Below are 18,176 nucleotides of genomic sequence, written 5' to 3' on the forward strand. Positions count from 1 at the left end.
ATTTGCTATTGTAGTGTTGGGTAGTTGGATGTGAACAGCGCGTAGGGTTGCACAGGTGGTGGTAAGCCACGAGCAGTGGTGGATGTGGGAAGAGAGATGGCAGAATTCTGAGAGCAGATGATCTGGACGTGTGTCCATCAGTAGGTTTTTATGTTGGCAATGTCATGTAGTGCTCTATATGAAAATCACTGACTGTGCTGTGTGAAGTCTGTGGCTGGTTTGCATTGTTGGAATATTTGCTATTTTAGTGTTGGGCAGTTGGATGTGAACAGTGTGTAGCATTGCGCAGTTGGAGGTGAACCGCCAGCAGTGGTGGATGTGGGGAGAGAGATGGCAGAATTTTGAGAGCGGACGATCTGGACATGTGTCCATCAGAAAGAGTAAATTTGTAATACTGGATATCATGAACTGACATATATATGATCACCTTTGAACATTATTAAGGTAAATACATGGTTTGTTCTCTATCAAAATCTTTCATTTGCTAACTATTAGTTAGTGCCTTCAGTAGTTAGAATCCTTTATTTAGCTGGCAGTATTGGCGCTCACTGTATTGCAGTAGTTCGAGTAATGAAGATTTTTGTGAGGTAAGTGATTCATGAAAGGTATACATTATTGTTAGTCAGGGCCATTCTTTTGTAGGGATTATTGAAAGTCAGCTTGCGTTGGGCTAAAAATATTATGTGTCAGTTTAGTGTTGATCGGAATAAGTAAAGAGAGAAATGTCTGAGTACGTTGAGTTCTGCTCAGCTGTTTGAAAATCAAATAACGTAAGAGGTTTTACAGCACTGTCATTTTAAAATTTTTGTAAGTGGATGATAAAACAAGATCCAAACATGTGTGATTATGAGTTTGACTGGATTTGTGCTAATCATGATTTGTTCTTAAAATACTTTACTAGAGCAGCCTGCAATGGTCACTTCTGCCAATTATTTATAACATGACTCATTCCACACCTCTGTGCACACCCTTGCAAGATAGGGTTTAATGAACATGATGCATGATGCATGATGAACTGAATGCTACGACTTAAAAGATCAATTTGCCTTGTAAGTTTAGTGGCTATTCACAGAAAAATCAAAATAATAAAATGAATGTAAAACTTTCAATAATGTCCATGCACTGCCTTTTAAATAGTGTAATTACTTTACCAATGTACCTAAATATGCTGTTGAAAAGACAGTATATGGATGGCATTATTAAATTTTCTATTAAAAAAATCAGCATTAAAATTTCCACAGAGTACCAATGATTTCCCAATGGTGTTGGGTTGTCCTACAGCTGAGGTCTGAAAAGATAGTTATGTATACTCTGAGATCTGTAAAACTGAAAGGTCACAGTATTTTTCAGATATCATACTGATTCAACTGGTGAGACTGTGGACACTCTTTCACTACTTAACTAGCAAACACATGTCAATACCTCATACTGTAAATTTTCTTTCACATAAATACTGCTTTCATCCTGGCTTTAATCTACTCAGCAAAACAACTTAGAACATTGATATCCAATACTTTCAATGGTATTTCATGTTTAACTAATGTGTACACAAACATAAAACTAAAATATCCTTCCATTCAGAACTAAGAGGTATGACTGTGAGGCCTGAGGCTGGATAAATAAATAAAAGAATTGCATTTACTCTCTGCACTTCGTTAAAAACTGCAAGGTGTGGTGAACTTCCATTAACATCCATTTAAAGTTTTGTTCCAGCTCGCATTTTTTGGAAGGGGGTTGGGGGAGGGGTGGAGAGACATTGTCTTCCAACATAAAAAATCAATTATTGATATAAAGAAACTGCTTGTTTTTATATGTAATTCTATAGAGAAACATTTGTAATTTAGAGGAATGACTTTGCTTATTATTTAACTTCATACATATTATATATGAAATGGAAAAAATACCAATGTGTACCATGTTGTATCAGCAGTATGAATATGTCAAAGAGCCTTCTACCCCCATGACACCCCTTGAACACTGCTTCATTGTGTCTAAAATTTTGCATATAAGTGCCATATATCTGTTTCTGTATTACTCATTTAATGTATGAGCAGTTACAAATTTTTCATATCAAGTTTTACAATATTTATTGTTCTGTATGTTTAAGCAGCATGTACCGGGTGATCAAAAAGTCAGTATAAATTAGAAAACTGAATAAATCATGGAATAATGTAGATAGAGAGGTACAAATTGACACACATGCTTTGAATGAAATGGGGTTTTATTAGAACCAAAAAAATACAAAAGTTCAAAAAATGTCCGACAGATGGCGCTTCATCTGATCAGAGTAGCAATAATTAGCATAACAAAGTAAGACAAAGCAAAGATGATGTTCTTTACAGGAAATGCTCAATATGTCCACCATCATTCCTCAACAATAGCTGTAGTCAAGGAATAATGTTGTGAACAGCAGTGTAAAGCTTGTCCGGAGTTATGGTGAGGCATTGGCGTCGGATGTTGTCTTTCAGCATCCCTAGAAATGTCGGTCGATCACGATACACTTGCGACTTCAGGTAACCCCAAAGCCAATAATTGCACGGACTGAGGTCTGGGGACCTGGGAGGCCAAGCATGACGAAAGTGGCGGCTGAGCACACGATCATCACCAAACGACACGTGCAAGAGATCTTTTACGCGTCTAGCAATATGGAGTGGAGCGCCATCCTGCATAAACATCGTACGTTCCAGAAGGTGTTTATCAGCCAGACTGGGGATGATGTGATTCTGTAACGTATCGGCATACCTCTCACCCATCACGGTAGCAGTTACTGACGTTTTGCTTTCCAGCGCCACCTGTCGGACATTTTGTGAGCTTTGTTTTTTTTTTTTTTTTTTTTTTTTTTTTTTTTTTTTTTTTTTTTTTTTTTTTTTTTGTTCTAATAAAACCCCATGTCATTCGAAGCATGTGTGTCAATTTTTACGTCTCTATCTACATTATTCCTTGGTTTATTAAGTTTTCAAATTTATACTGACTTTTTGATCACCCGGTATATTATAGTGTGGGTCTTCACACTCATATAGGCCTAGAACTGACAAATATATTACCCATTGGCACTCTCACTAGTACCTGCTACTCTTGTTATTTACTACTAAAAAGCTAACTGCCCATGACTGGTACTAAAATATGTAATATATTATATTAAATCAGTGTTATAATGATACAGATATTGTTGTGGATTGGATATCAACAAGCTGTCTCTTACATTTACATCTCAGGATCATCTACTGAAGTTACAAGTGTGTAATACATTCTAAGTACTTGTTTTTTCAGTAGTTAAAAAGTTCAAATTTGTTTGAATTATGATGTAAAATTTACAGATTCATGCAATATGTACTGTCTGAAGCTACTGGTCAATTTATTATCTAATAAATATAAATCCAATATTCGTTTACCCAGGTACACAATATATGCAAATGCTGCACCTAAAAAGCAACCAAGGTACTGTGCTGGAAAATAATGTAGACAATCCTTCCATGGCTTTTTACCAATGACACAAAATGCTAGTGTCACTGCTGGATTCAGATGTGAACCTGAAAAATAATAAAAAAAAAAGTGTTATTCTTACTACACATTAATTGGACATTAACATATATCGGAATGAAATGAAATGAAATTTAATGAAATGATGTGTCTACTATAACCTTAAAACATAATTTTGAAGCTTTTAAAATTAATTAGAATTTGTTTGTGATTGATATTTGAAAATTATGGCAAATAAGTTTGTCATATAAGTTGTAAAACCCTGTACTGAAATTAAGAGTGTAGTTAATGAACAACACCAATTAACACCAAAAAATGACTTTATTAAATGAATACAACAAAACCACTTATGGAATTAAACTTAATCATGGATTGAATATCAAAGTTTCTTGAATAATGCAATATTTCATTAGGAAGGACTCCTCAAATTGTGAATTTTTCAGTAGTCACAAATATTTAGTTCAGGTACTGACAAGATGGAGAACTGGATCTCAGACCTACAAATTACTAGATAATGACACCTAATTGCTACATCAGACTGGATGACACCCATGGCAAAGGGACTGTCAGAAATTGATACAGAGCTCTGTGGGAAATGATTAACAACTAACTAGTGTTTTTATGTGAAATTCAGGGCTCAACAATGTCACCTGTGATTTAAGTTCTTTAGCAAATTATTTTGGAAAAGAAGATAGTGTAATAGTAGGGGTTAACTCTAATAGTTTTGACTGTAACCTTATTTATGCAGCTTAGGTGGACATCATTCACACTGCTGTAAATGCTACACACATTAGTGTTATATTAGTGGATAGAAAAAAAAAAAATACTCACCAAAAGATGGCAAGAGAAAACACACATAAAAGTTATGGAAATGTACAAGCTTTCAGAGCCAGAGGCTCCTACTTCTGGTGGAAGGGTTGAAAGTAAAGGAAGAGGGATGCAGGAAAAGGAGGTGAGGCTTAGGAAATGGGACGAGTTGTAGAAAAGTCACCCAGAACCCTGGGACAGGGCAGACTTACTGAATGATATGAGAAGGAAAAACACTAGTGTGAATACTGTGCCATTCTTTTAGTGGCATGATAAACTCTTGATGAAGTTTTCTATGGAATGTGTTAACACACAGGTTGAAAAAAAAGGAGAGGGGGGAGGAGGGGAGGGGGGTTGGTCAGACATAGATTTGAGATTTGATTGATACCTTCCCCATCATTTGGCTACATCTTGCACAGCATGATTTTAGTTAGAGGCTACTTGCATGCCTGATTGTCAGAGGCAATCTGACCCAAGTTAGATAGTTAGTTTCATATTCTGTGGATCATTTGTACAATCAATTGAAATGATGTGGGACAAGTCATTTTACATTTACATTACACATTCATAAGAAAATATGGCTAGATGGCGATCTACAAACTAAATTTATGTTTGTTTTAGCACTGTTGTGAGTTAATAATTCCCACCCATGACAATTTACACATTACAAAATTAGAAATTCTTCTATGGAATAGAAAGTATTGTCAAGGAGAAACTTCATCATTTTTTTAAGATTTAACTTTGTTGTCTGACAGACATTTTATATCACTGGACACATGATCAAAAATTGTGGTGGCAGCATTGTGCACCTTTTTGTGCTAAAGACAATGGAGTAATGAATGTCATTTTTTCTTTTGATGTTGTAATTATGTACAGTATTGTTCTTTTTGAAATGTAGTAGATTATTTACTACGAACTTCACCTGGGAATAAATATGCTGTGAAGCAGTAGTCACAATGCCTAACTCTTTAAACAGATACATACAAGATGATCATGGATGAGCACCACATATTATTCTTACAGCTCTTTTTTTGAGCAGTGAAGTAGTATCCTTTGTAGCATAGTGATTTCCTACCTCCCCTACACAGTTTTCAGAGTAAATTAATTGAAAAACAGAACTGCAGAATAATTATAGTAACAGTTGAAACATCTAGCAGAAAAACAAAATACTGCATCTATGAAAAAAACTACAAATTTTCAAGGAAATGCATTTAGTGTCTTCCATCTAAATATCAAAATCATCATACATAAGAAGGATGAATTTCGCATGTCTGTTCAGGAAAATGAGAAGATAGATGGAATTTTTGCAGAATTGTTGTGCATATCTGAACATCAGATGGAAATCACTGAAATTTAAGAGATTCACCTTGACTGTTATAAGCTAATATTGTATTACTATAGAGCCAATAAGAAGAAATGGGCTGTGGTTAAAAGTTAATGAATATTTTACTGAACAACTGTTGGAATGATCTTTACACCCAGGTATTTGTGTGAGATGAGTAATTAGCTAACTGAAATTGAAGTTATAATATATGACTTTTCTACAATTTTTCTCGAAATGCACAATTTTACATTCTGTTCACTTGATTGCTAATCTTTGTGTCATTTTGAAATATTATCATCGTAGATATTTGTGCAGTATTTTTCCAGACATTTCACTATAGATAACTGAATTATCTACAAAAATTCTGAAGTTACTGTTAATACTGCATATAACAACAGTATGAACAGAAAGGTTAATGAACTTTCAAGTGAAATAAAATCCTACAGCATTTGAAGGTTCACCTATTGTAACAGTCCTATTTATTTTAATATCCAACCACACAATCTAGTTCCCTGGAAATGCTGAATAAAAAGACTACTGAGAGAACAACAGCCATCCAGCTTGGGGCATTTTCTATGTATTAATGGAGTTAAAAAAATGTTGAAGAATGAATAATCTAACTAACTGGGCACTGCTGCCACTGACACAGCTGTGGACTGAGGAGGCAGCCACTGGTAGTGAGCAGCTGACAGTGTGACAATAATGCATCAGAATTCTAATAATAGCAGTGGCACAAGGTGCTGATAGATTAATTATATTCTGAGTTCTGTACTGTACTGCAAACTAATCAGAACCTAGCCAGTTTTCATTCATGTTGTCTTCAATGTACTTACATGACTTTATGACAGCTCAGACACAGATGACACTAGACATGTATAGAATTGGAAGAAAATATGTCACTGTGTTATATTTATAATTTGTGACTTGCGATTGGTACATTGCTTTTATTGGAGTGGCTTTATTATTGTGTATGATGTGTAGAAGTTTAGGGCTGAGTAGTCCTCATTCATTTGCTATTTAGAATCTTTACGAGGATAAGACAGTTTACTTACTCTTACAAGAGGCTAGATGCTCTGTGAAAGTTGCAAATTTTGTGATCATTATAGTTCCAACTTTTCTCCACACTGAGCATGAAGTCAGATAACTGCAAGGATGTCCAGCACTTGTTAACTGACATAGTTAGCAACTACTAAGGGATGTATTTTAGACCCCTTTGTGTGGAATCTCCTTGGACTGATGACTCTAGATAGATGTGTCCAAGTTTGCATGGGCTGTCAATGAACTATAGAGCTACTCGCTGAGAATAAGTTATAGCCTATGGATAGGAGATACGCCAAAATCCCAGTTCCCATTTAGAAAGTTATTTTTAATGTGTGATACTGTGTATATGCTCATATCTGTAAGGAATAACTGATTAATATGAATGTTTGAAAATACCTGAAGTCAAATCACTTCATAAGAAAAAAGGGTGGGATAACAGTAATCTGGAAAGCATAGGTTGCTACTCACCACACAGAAGAGATGTTGAGTCACAGACATATAACAGTTCTTTCTCATTGTGTCTATCTGTGACTCAATGCATCCTCCATGTGGTGAGAAGCAATCTATCCTTTTCATTTTGTTACATTGTATTGTATTGTATTGTACGTTAACCGGGGACCTAGAAACGACAGAGAGGCTCCGTCCCCAGTGCAGCCGCAGTGGTCCACAACCCCACAACGACTACCGCAGTCTACTTCACACCTCCGCCACCCCACACCGAACCCAGGGTTATTGTGTGGTTCAGCCCCCGGTGGACACCCCAGGAAACATCTCACACCAGACGAGTGTAACCTCTATGTTTGCATGGTAGAGTAATAGTGGTGTACGCATACGTGGAGAACTTGTTTGTGCAGCAATCGCCGACATAGTGTAACTGAGGCGGAATAAGGAGAACCAGCCCGCATTCGCCGAGGCAGATGGAAAACCGCCTAAAACCATCCACAGACTGGCCAGTTCACCGGACCTCGACACAAATCGGCCAGGCGGATTTGTGCCAGGGACCAGGCGCTCCTTACCGCCTGGAAAGCCATGCGTTAGACCGCACGGCCAACCGTGTGGGCTTTTTGTTACATTACTATACTACACTTTATCTATAATATAATAAAAACAGAATACTGCATACAAAAAAAGATAAGTTTATTTTGAATCTAATAATATACTTATCATTTAGAATAAAGGAGATGACTCATCTAAAGGCAGAAGCAATGATTCGTCAACAGATACACACACACAAAAGGTACAGAGCTTTGCTTTCGGAATGGAATTCCTTTCCCAACTGTAGGAGAAACATGCATGCACAGGCGCGCGCGCGCGCGCGCGCACACACACACACACACACACACACACACTCATAAGCACATGCCTGTCTCCCTAAATTCTACTCATTCGATTGCTAGCTCTTTCTTGGCCCACGATGACTGTACTGGGTTGAGGTGGGAGGTGCAGTGTGGGGTGGGGTGAGGTGAGGTGAGGGATGGAGAGAGGTGGGAGGCAGTGCCTAGTGGTTGTGGGAGAGTGGGGAGCTGTCAGTGGCATAGTTACGGGTGCAGGTAGAAGGGACACATGGAAGATGGCTGAGAACTTGATTACGAAGACTGGGGTGTGAGATGGCAGACCACAACTACCTGACACATACTGGGTGAGGGTTCTGGGAAAGGGGTGGTGTACACACACACACACACAAAAAAAGACGAGTTACCTTAGGTTTAGGCCAGGGAGGTTACCAGAGTGAAGACTGAGCTGTAATCTTGCATGTTGTGCTCTGCTGCATGTTGTGCCACTAGGTGGCCCACAGTGTTTTGGTAACAGTTTGCCAGTGGCCGTTCATTCTGGTTGACAGCTGGTTGGTTGCCATACCAATGTAAAATGCTGTGTAGTGGTTGCAGCAGAGATGGTATATAACATGACCGCTTTAACAGGTGCCTCAGCCTCTGATGAGGTAGTATAAGACTGTGATGGGACTGCAGTAGGAGGTGCTGGATGGGTAGATAGGGCTGGTCCTGCAACTGGGTCGTCCACAAGGGTATGATACCTGGGGCAGGGGATTGATGGTGAGAGTGGCATAGGGATGGACTAGGATGATGTGGAGGTTGGGCGGGTGGTGGAACACCACTTTGGGAGGGGATGGAAGTATCATGGGTAGGATGTCCCTCATTTCAGAGCATGATGATAGATAATCAAAGCCCTGATGAAGAACATGGTTCAGTCATTCCACTCCCGGGTGGAATTGGGCCACAAGAGGGATGCTTCTTTGTGGTTGGGTCTCTCAAACTATTGCCAAAACAAGGTAGACCACCCAGTGGCACGACATGCAGCAGAGCACAACATGCGAGGTTTTAATGGCTCCTTCATAACCCATGCCATCTGGATCTTCCCCACCATCACCAGCTTTTCTGAGCTGTGCGGATGAGAGCTATCCTTATAGCACATCCTTTGCTCCTGTAACCTCCCTGGCCTAAACCTAAGGTAACACTGGCCTTCCACCCCCCACCAATCCCCAGTCTGTGAAATCCAGTGCTCAGTCATCTGCCACGTGCTTCCTCTACCTGCACTTCTAGTTAGCCCACAGACGGCTCCCCACTCTGCCCTGAGCCCCTTCCCCCCCAAATCCCTCCCTGCCTCCTGCTTCTCTCCATCCCTCACCCCACCCCACACTGCAACCCCACCTCACCCCAGTACACTCACCATGGCCCAGGAAAGAGCTGGAGAGATGGCAGTCAAATGAGCACAAAGTAGAGAGACAGGCATGTGCACGTGAGTGAGTGAGTGAGTGTGCGTGCGTGCGTGCGTGCGTGCGTGCGTGTGTGTGTGTGTGTGTGTGTGTGTGTGCATGTCGCGACACAGTGCTTCTGCCTTTAGGTGAGTAATCTCCTTTGTCCCTAAATAATTCATTATTCTCCATCAGAACCTTCCATACATTATAATAATATACTTAGCTTCTCTCAGTATGAGTTTAGGTTTCAGAATTTCTACAGTCAAGTTGTACATGGCAAAAAGGTGTACAACTGTTTTGGAAATAAAGGGAAACATTTGTCCAGTATTGTTTTGTCTTGCAAATGCATTTGATATGATGTCCCACACCTTTTTTACAAGGAAAATCCACCTCTCCAGATATGATAGAATGCTCTGTGCCCAATGCAATCTCACTTAAACAACAGGAAACAATTAGTGAATACAAATACTCAAAAGTCAGACTTTCTTCAAGGTACAATGGGCATGCTTACGAAACCTATTCTTGGATCTTTTCTATTCATCATTTATATAAATGACTTATTCAGAATTATTTCACATGACACAGTGTTATACAAGGATGACACAACAATCATTGTAACTGGTATCAACGTTGAAAATGTGCAATATAATGTAGAGTGATGATGGAGAGGTGTACCACTTGGTTTCAGGCAAATGTACTACAGAAAAGTGAGATGTGCCCTCGGAATCTTTTGTGGTGGCATGACTGGATAAAATCATCTTGTCTTCAAGCCACATCAATTCTAATAAAATTCTCAAGTTTTCAATGGCTAGCTCTGCTGTCATCACCAGGAGTAAAACTATTGACTGCCTGGAGTGAGATTAAAAATGAAGATATTACATTCCATCTAAATGTTGCCAGTTACAATAATAGAATAGCAAAACTATAATGATTTTACATAGGTCAAACATTTGTGTGACATATATGGTCCAGTCACATTAATGTACAGCATCAACTTGCCATAACCATTCACAGATGGTAGATGGCAGCACTAATAATTGAGTATATATTAAGCATGTTGACAAAGGTGAAAAACATACATTGCTGTACTGCAGAAACGGAGTGATTTATCTAACATCCAAGAGGTTTTCAGAATAAGGGTGGAAGTATTTCCTAAATGGCTAAGGTTGTAAACTGTTTGTGTGCTGTCATGCTTAAAGCATGCCATGCATGGCAAAATGGTGCTGTCCAAAACTGGTACTGAGGCAACTGTGGTGCACCATGAGCCACAGATGACAGGAGTGAAAGATGGTTGCGAAGACGTGCATGGGCAAATAGACATGCAGCAATTGAGCAACTGACTGCCCAGATGAGCCAAGGGCTACCAACAGTGACCCCTCTATGACTGTTCAGTGAACACTGCTGCTTTTGGGCCTCCTCAGCAGCTGCCTAATTCATGCACTCATGCTGATTGTTGTTCATTGGTGATGAAGACTGGAATTTTCATGACAATACTGCAACTGGATGTTCACTGAGTGATGACACATGCATGGCCTTTTCAGATGAATTACATTTTACACTCCATTGGACTGAAAGAAATTACCCTAAAACAATAGTCAGGAGGTTCCAGGGAGAGAACACTATGGTCTGGGGATTGTTTCATGGCATTCCCTGAGTGATCTTGTCATTCCAGAAGGCATAATGGATCAATACGAGTATGCATCTATCCTTGGGGACCATGTCCACCCCTGTATACAGTATCTATCACAGGACAATGCAACATGTCGAACAGCTCACAGTGTACGTGTGTGGTTCAAAGACCACCAGGATGAGTTTACTGTACTCTCCTGACCACCAAACTCCCCAGATTTAAACCCAGTCATGAAGTTGTGGGACCACCTCAGTCAAGTTGTTCATGCTGTGGATCCTCTGCTGAGAAATCAGTGCAGCTGGCCATGGCACTGGATTTGGATGGCTCCACATCCCTGTTGGTGCCTTCCAGAACCTCACTGACTCTCTTCCTGCACATCTTGCGGTGGCCTGCACTGCGAAAGATGGTTATTCAAATTTTTGACGGAGGTCACAGTAACATGACTGGACAGTGTAGTACCATGTATCATCTGCCTGCTGTACAAGCTGAGAAGCTGCATCAGTAACAAATTCTTATTAAAAATCTTGAATGCTTGGCATTCTGTAGCTTGTAAATATTTGTTAAAGGGCAACCCACTGTCAGTGGCATCTGACACAGAGGACAACAAACTGTCGTATGCATATTGATATCTGCCCTATAACAATGTTGGGATTGGGGTTGGGTTGTTGGGGGAGGAGACCAGACAGCGAGGTCATCGATCTCATCGGTTTAGGGAAGGATGGAGAAGGAAGTCGGCCGTGCCCTTTCAAAGGAACCATCCTGGCATTTGCCTGGAGCAATTTAGGGAATTCCTGGAAAACCTAAATCATCAGGATGGCTGGATGCGGGATTGAACTGTCATCCTCCCAAATGTGAGTCCAGTGTGTATAACAATGTATTCATGAGAGCATAAACAAAAGTTTACTTGCATATTACGTATATCTCAATGACATGCATGTTAACTATAAATTCTTTGTGATGTTCAAATTGATGTTCAGCTAGAAAGCATACAAAAATAATGATGATTAAAATCTAATTATATGAATGTTTATGTTAATATGATGTAATATGAAATCTGGCATACATCACAGTAGACAGGTTGTCATGTATGTTACTGCTGTAAAATATTAAATGGTGACATTTCTTGCTCACACTGGACACATCTGTCTTACAATCTAAGTGTGGAATTGAGAGGTCAGCCAAAGAGTCTATATTACATGTCTGTTGTTATTCCTGTTATATATGTCTGTGACATGTATTCATGTATGTATAAATACTGTGTTTGGACAGTTATAATGTAAGGGTAGAATACGCACAGTATAAAAGTGAAAAATATCTATAAATAGACAAAAATTGTTGTTGGCTGTCACAAACAATATACTGCACAAGATGACCACAATGCAAAATCTGTGTCTACCACAAAATGAGGTTGTCAATTTGGACCTGGATCTAATATATCACAACAAATTAGTCAACTTTAAATGCAGGAGATGGAGATAACTCTGAATTGAACTTATTCAGTTAAAATGCTGGGAAAGTTCTGTATATACAACTTATTCTGTAACTCTGTCCCATATGGTGAGAGGTGGGAGCAAATAATGCACCCAGGAACACTGTCAAATGTGATCATTTTGATAGCCCAAGTGTTATTGTGTGGGGAGGCATAATGTTGTATGGGTGTAATGACCTCCAAATCATTGAACAAGATACACTCACCAGCCAACATTATTGTGACACTGTATTCCTTCCTCTTTCCAGTGGTGCATTCAGCCCTGACTTCATTTTTATGGATGACAATGCATGACTACATCGAACTAGGCAGGTGGAGTCCTCGGAACAAGAAGATATTCAGTGAATGGACTTGCCTGCCTGTTCCCCTCAATTAAACCCCATCAAGCACATGTGGGATGCATTGCGGAGATGTATTGAGGCGTGTCCACGTGCACCAATGACTGACAAGCAGTTGTCAATCATGCTGGTGGAGGAATGAAATGCCCTACCCGAAGAACTTACTAACCTGGTGCCCAGCATGGGAACACATTGCAGAGTATGCACTGCTGTCCTTGGTGATCACATACCCTATCACAAACCACTATCATAAATCATGGTGACTTCAGTGTAATTATTGTCTTTGAATAAAAGTGTCAGTTCCACTCATCTCATTGCACATTTCTTTAAGTTGCCTTCTGTGCCCTACTGTAGCAGTTCTTTCTATGTATGATCCAAGTTTGATTGACCTATCAGACAATGGAAAATCCAGGATGGAATGTAAGAATCTAATGAAAAGGATAGTTGCTACTCACCATATGATGGAGATGCCAAGTCGCATAAAGGCATAACAAAATGACTGTTGGAAAATTAGCCTTTGTCAAAACCAGATAACATACACGCATGCTCACATACGCACACACGCAAATGCAACTTACACACATATGACCCCAGTCTTTGGCAGCTGAAGACAGACTGTGAGCAGCAGCGCATTATAGTGCGGCAACCGGGTGGTGGTAAGGAGGAGGCTGGGGTGGGGAGATGGAGGGATATCAGGGTAGGGGTGGGGGATGGTTAAATGCTGCTGGCAGTTTGAAGGGACAAGCTGTGGAGTAGGGCGGCTATGTGACTTCTGAAATTTCAGAAGTCAAATCAAATACCTTTATGGGGAGGAGATGGTTCAGGATATCCACGTACTGGATAAATTATGTGAGAAAAGAGCCAGGTTGCTGTGTTCACTAAATTTTTTACTGAAATGTAGAGACAATAACCTGATTCCAACTTTCGCCAGAGTTGTTCATTTTATTAATAGTGTGGCCGCCAACAATATAAAACGCAAGGCAAGTCTGGCTTTAGTAAGGGAACGAATCCGTTTTACGTGTCGTGAGTTATACGCTGTTGCCAGGAATTTATATTATTTACATCTGAAGATTGTAGCAAGATGTTCTTCCCTTAGCTGGGACTGTATTGATGGTGTATCCTGAGCCAAGACAGACTGGGCTCACAGGAACAATACGAACAGGCAAAGTGCGAAGTTTAGCCAACTCGTAACACGAAAGCCGCAAGAAGCTATCTCTGGACGATCTGTGGTGAACCTCACGGAGAAATCTTTTGACGATGTCAGTGCTTGCGAAAGGTTTAAACTTTGCTCCTACACCTGCTTCACTGCCTTTAACGGATTTCATCAGTTCCATTGAGGAAGCCATTAGACGTCTCCCTGTGGATTCTGCAGACGAAATTCGACATGAATCTTGCCGAACGTTGTTGAAATGTGCGCCACAACGGAGTAACATCTCGCCAGCTGAAAGAGCTGCTCTCCACAGCCTCAGAGAAGATACTAGCACAGTTATACTGCCTGCGGATAAGGGTAACGCCACAGTTCTTCTGACAAGAGGAGCCTACAACGAGAAGATATATTGTCAGCTAAATGATTCTATGTACCGCAGAATTGAAAAGGACCCAACAAGCCGAATATCAACGAAAACTACTACCCTTTTGAACGACTGTTCTCTACCTGAACAAGTTATCAAGAGATTGAGACCACACATTGCAGTACCACCAAGACTCTACGGTCTTCCTAAGATACACAAGGATGGCGCCCCACTACAATTAATAGTGAGTAATATTGGTGCTGCGACCTACTCTACAGCAAAATATCTGGCCTCACTACTAAAGCCGAATGTGGGTAAGTGTTGCTACCATATACATAATTCCGAAGTTTTTGTCAGTCGCTTTAAGGGTTGTTAAGCTTAGCAGCTCGGATTTATTAGTCAGCTTTGATGTGGTCTCACTTTTTACCAAAGTGCCTTTAATGGAATCGTTACATCTTACTGGTAAATTATTCAGTGCAGAAATGATGGCCTTGTTTGAACATATACTCTCCTCAACATACATTTTATTCAATGACGAATACTTCGAACAAACAGACGGCATTGCCATGGGGAGCCCTTTGTCCCCTGTGGTAGCTAATCTCTTTATGGAGGACTTTGAGGAGAAAGCACTTGAGTCTGCTGTTTTAAAGCCTATGGTCTACTGGTGGTACGTAGATGATACTTTTGTTGTATGGCCTCATGGCAGACAGGAACTGGAAAAATTCCTTCATCACTTAAACTCATTACATGAGAACATCAAATTCACGATGGAGATTGAAAAAGATGGCACTTTACCATTCCTAGACGTGCTAGTACGCCATAAAAATGATGGGTCATTAGGACATTCTGTGTACAGGAAACTGACTCTCACAGATTTGTATCTCCAGGCGTCAAGCTGCCATCACCCAGCACAAACAGCCGCTGTTCTCAGTACCTTAATACATCGAGTGCATGTAATATCGGATGATGAGAACCTCCATGCAGAATTAGAACACTTGGAGAAGGTTTTTAAAGAGAATGGCTACACTTCACGCCAAATAAGGAAGGCCATGCGCAACTGTCATAACAAGAAGCAACGCACTGAGGACACTGATGGCGACTTTAAATCAACTGCGTTCCTTCCATACGCTGGGAATGTGTTGTCGAAACTAGGCCGATTACTGAAGAAAAATAAAATTAAGGTTATCTTCCGTCCACCAGCAAAGAACCGGGTCCTGGTTGGATCCATTAAAGATGATTTACAACTGAAGAAAGCAGGTGTCTACAAAATTCCCTGTGAATGTGGCTCTGCATATATTGGCCAGATGACAAGAACTGTCCATGAACGATGTACAGAACATGAAAGATACACCTGTCTGCGACAACCGTCAAAATCAGCAGTATCAGAGCACTGTATTTCATTGGGACATTCAATGGAATACAATGGAACAAAAATTTTAGCTCCGGTTTCCGGATTTTGGGATTCCGTAATCAAGGAATCAGTGGAAATATGTCTTGCCGATAATCTTATAAATCGTGACAACGGCTTTAGCTGGATAAAAATTGGAATCCTGTTATTAAAATTATACAATCACAGCGGAATCAACAGCGTCATTCGACACTCAATGACTAGATGATCTTTTATTTCCACCACTGAGGGCAGCACGTACAACTCAGCTATGCCACGCATGTCAACACCTGACGCATGCGCTGTAGGATGCCAGTACATTTCGCATGCGAGAGATTCGGCATAAATTCCGTGACTGAAACTGGGCTCTTCAGTAGTTGTGTACTCACCTGATGATGGCTGGACGTCTCTGGGCCGAAATATCGTGGCAAAATGTCGACGGGATAGTAGGGCAGCTATGTTCAGTCAGGAGGTTAGACAAAGGTCAGGGGAGAGAGAGGTAGGGAGAAGCACACAAAGAGAGAAGTAAAAAGACGGCATACATTGGTGAAATAGAGGGCTGTGTAGTGGTGGAATGAGAATAGGGAAAGGGCTGGGTGGGCGAGGACAATGACTATGAATGTTGAGGCCAGGAGGGTTACAGGAACATAGGATACATTGCAGGGAGAGTTCCAACCTGCGCAGTTCAGAAAAGCTGGTGTTGGTGTGAAGGATGCAGATGGAACAGGCTGTGAAGCACTCACTGAAATGAAGGACATCGTGTTGGGCGACGTGCTCAGCAACAGAGTGGTCCAGATGTTTCTTGGCCAGTGTTTGTCGGTGGTGATTCATGGAAACAGACAATTGTTGGTTCTCATGTCCACATAGAATGCAGCACAGTGGTTGCAGTTTATCTTGTATCCCTCTCCCTCCCCTTCTCAGCATCCTCCTTACCCCCACCCAGTTGTCTCTCTTATAATGTGCTGCCTGCTCGCAGTCTGGCTTCAGCTGCCAGAGACTATGGTCATGTGTGTGTGTGTGTGTGTGTGTGTGTGTGTGTGTTTATTATTGACAAAGGCCTTCCTGGCCAAACACTAACTTTCTGATTGTTGTGCCTTTCTGTGATTCATCATCTCTGCTGTATGGTGAGCAGCAACTAACCTTTTCATTATATTGTTTCAGTGACCTATGTTACTTGAGTGTGACACATCATGTGAACGTTACTTTTGTCCTTAAAGTTTGCACACCAGTATATTTTCGCAAATATTGTTGTAGTTATTGCTGTTTACCAAATTTTGTATTGGGTGAAACATCTTGCATGTAAAATGCACAAAGGTGAATAAATCAAAATGTTAGTCAATGAAAAATCTTCAGCATACAATTAAATGTTGCATATATTAACATAAATTACTTTTCAATAAAAAAAGGATTAATCTTCACTGATGACTAAATGTACTCTGGTGTCCAGGGCAACTATGTAAGTTATTGATGAAAGTATGTATGTACACACACATACATAGTCTCTTTCTCTCTGTCTGTCTCTAGCCAAAGCAAAGACTTCTTGTCCATTACTGTATTCCACAACCAGTGTAAACAGAAAACTAATTTTGACTACAATAAGTTGTTAAAAGTATCATTTTATGTGCCTAATTGATTGAGTAGCCTTAGTCTGACATAACACTGAGGCCAAGGATATTTTACTGATCCTGACAAGACCAGTATCACTGTCAGTGTCAGAGGCTGAGTACCATTACTGAGACTGTAAAGATATAAAGATAGCAAAGAATGGCACAATCCTTACTTAGTCATTACTGAAAGTATTAATTATTTTTAATGTTTCATAATTACTATCAAAAAACATCCTAACATGACAGAATAATTTGAGTTTGCTTTACGAGATGAACATAATATTATTCAACAACATGATAATGATAGAGATTCCTTCTCACCACAAAGAGGAGGCATTAAGTCACAGTCAGGCACAATGAAAAAGACTGCTTAACATGTAAGCTTTGAGACAAAAACATCCTTCTTCTGAAATAGAAAACACACACCAATTCACACAAGCGCAACTCACACAGACATGGCTACTGTCGCCAGGTACTGGGGCCCGACTGTGGATTGTGACTGCATCTGATGTGAGCAGCAATCTGCTGGGGAGGGTGGTGGAGATAAGGAGGAGGCATGGCATGGGGTGGGGAGAAGGTGAGATAGCAGGGAAAGGTAGGGGATGATACTGTTCTGCCTATGGGAGCATGCAGGGACATGATGGGAGAGGGGAGAGGAGAGAAGTAGAGAAGGGAAAATGACTAGTAGGGCATTGGTTGGATAGAAGGCATGTATAATGCTGGAGTGGAACCAGGAAAGGGGATAGGGACCAGCCTAGGTTGAGGCCATGGTGTTACAGGAACAAAAGATATGTTGTAGGGAGAGCTCCCACCTGTGCAGTTCAGAAAAGCTGTTGTTGATAAGAAGAA

At 40.4% G+C, this 18,176-nt stretch overlaps 1 protein-coding gene across 1 annotated transcript in view; it reads right to left on the reverse strand.

Annotated features, from left to right (window-relative positions):
* Window positions 1–18,176, reverse strand: part of LOC126259714 (aquaporin-3-like) — a 161,642-nt gene that overhangs the window by 32,908 nt on the left and 110,558 nt on the right. Inside the window, exon 3 of the mRNA XM_049956689.1 lies at window positions 3,393–3,530. Within this exon, the coding sequence (XP_049812646.1) occupies window positions 3,393–3,530 (138 nt within the window). The remainder of the gene's footprint in view (window positions 1–3,392; window positions 3,531–18,176) is intronic.

Source organism: Schistocerca nitens, chromosome 5 (assembly GCF_023898315.1).
Source record: "Schistocerca nitens isolate TAMUIC-IGC-003100 chromosome 5, iqSchNite1.1, whole genome shotgun sequence".
NCBI lineage: Eukaryota > Metazoa > Arthropoda > Insecta > Orthoptera > Acrididae > Schistocerca > Schistocerca nitens.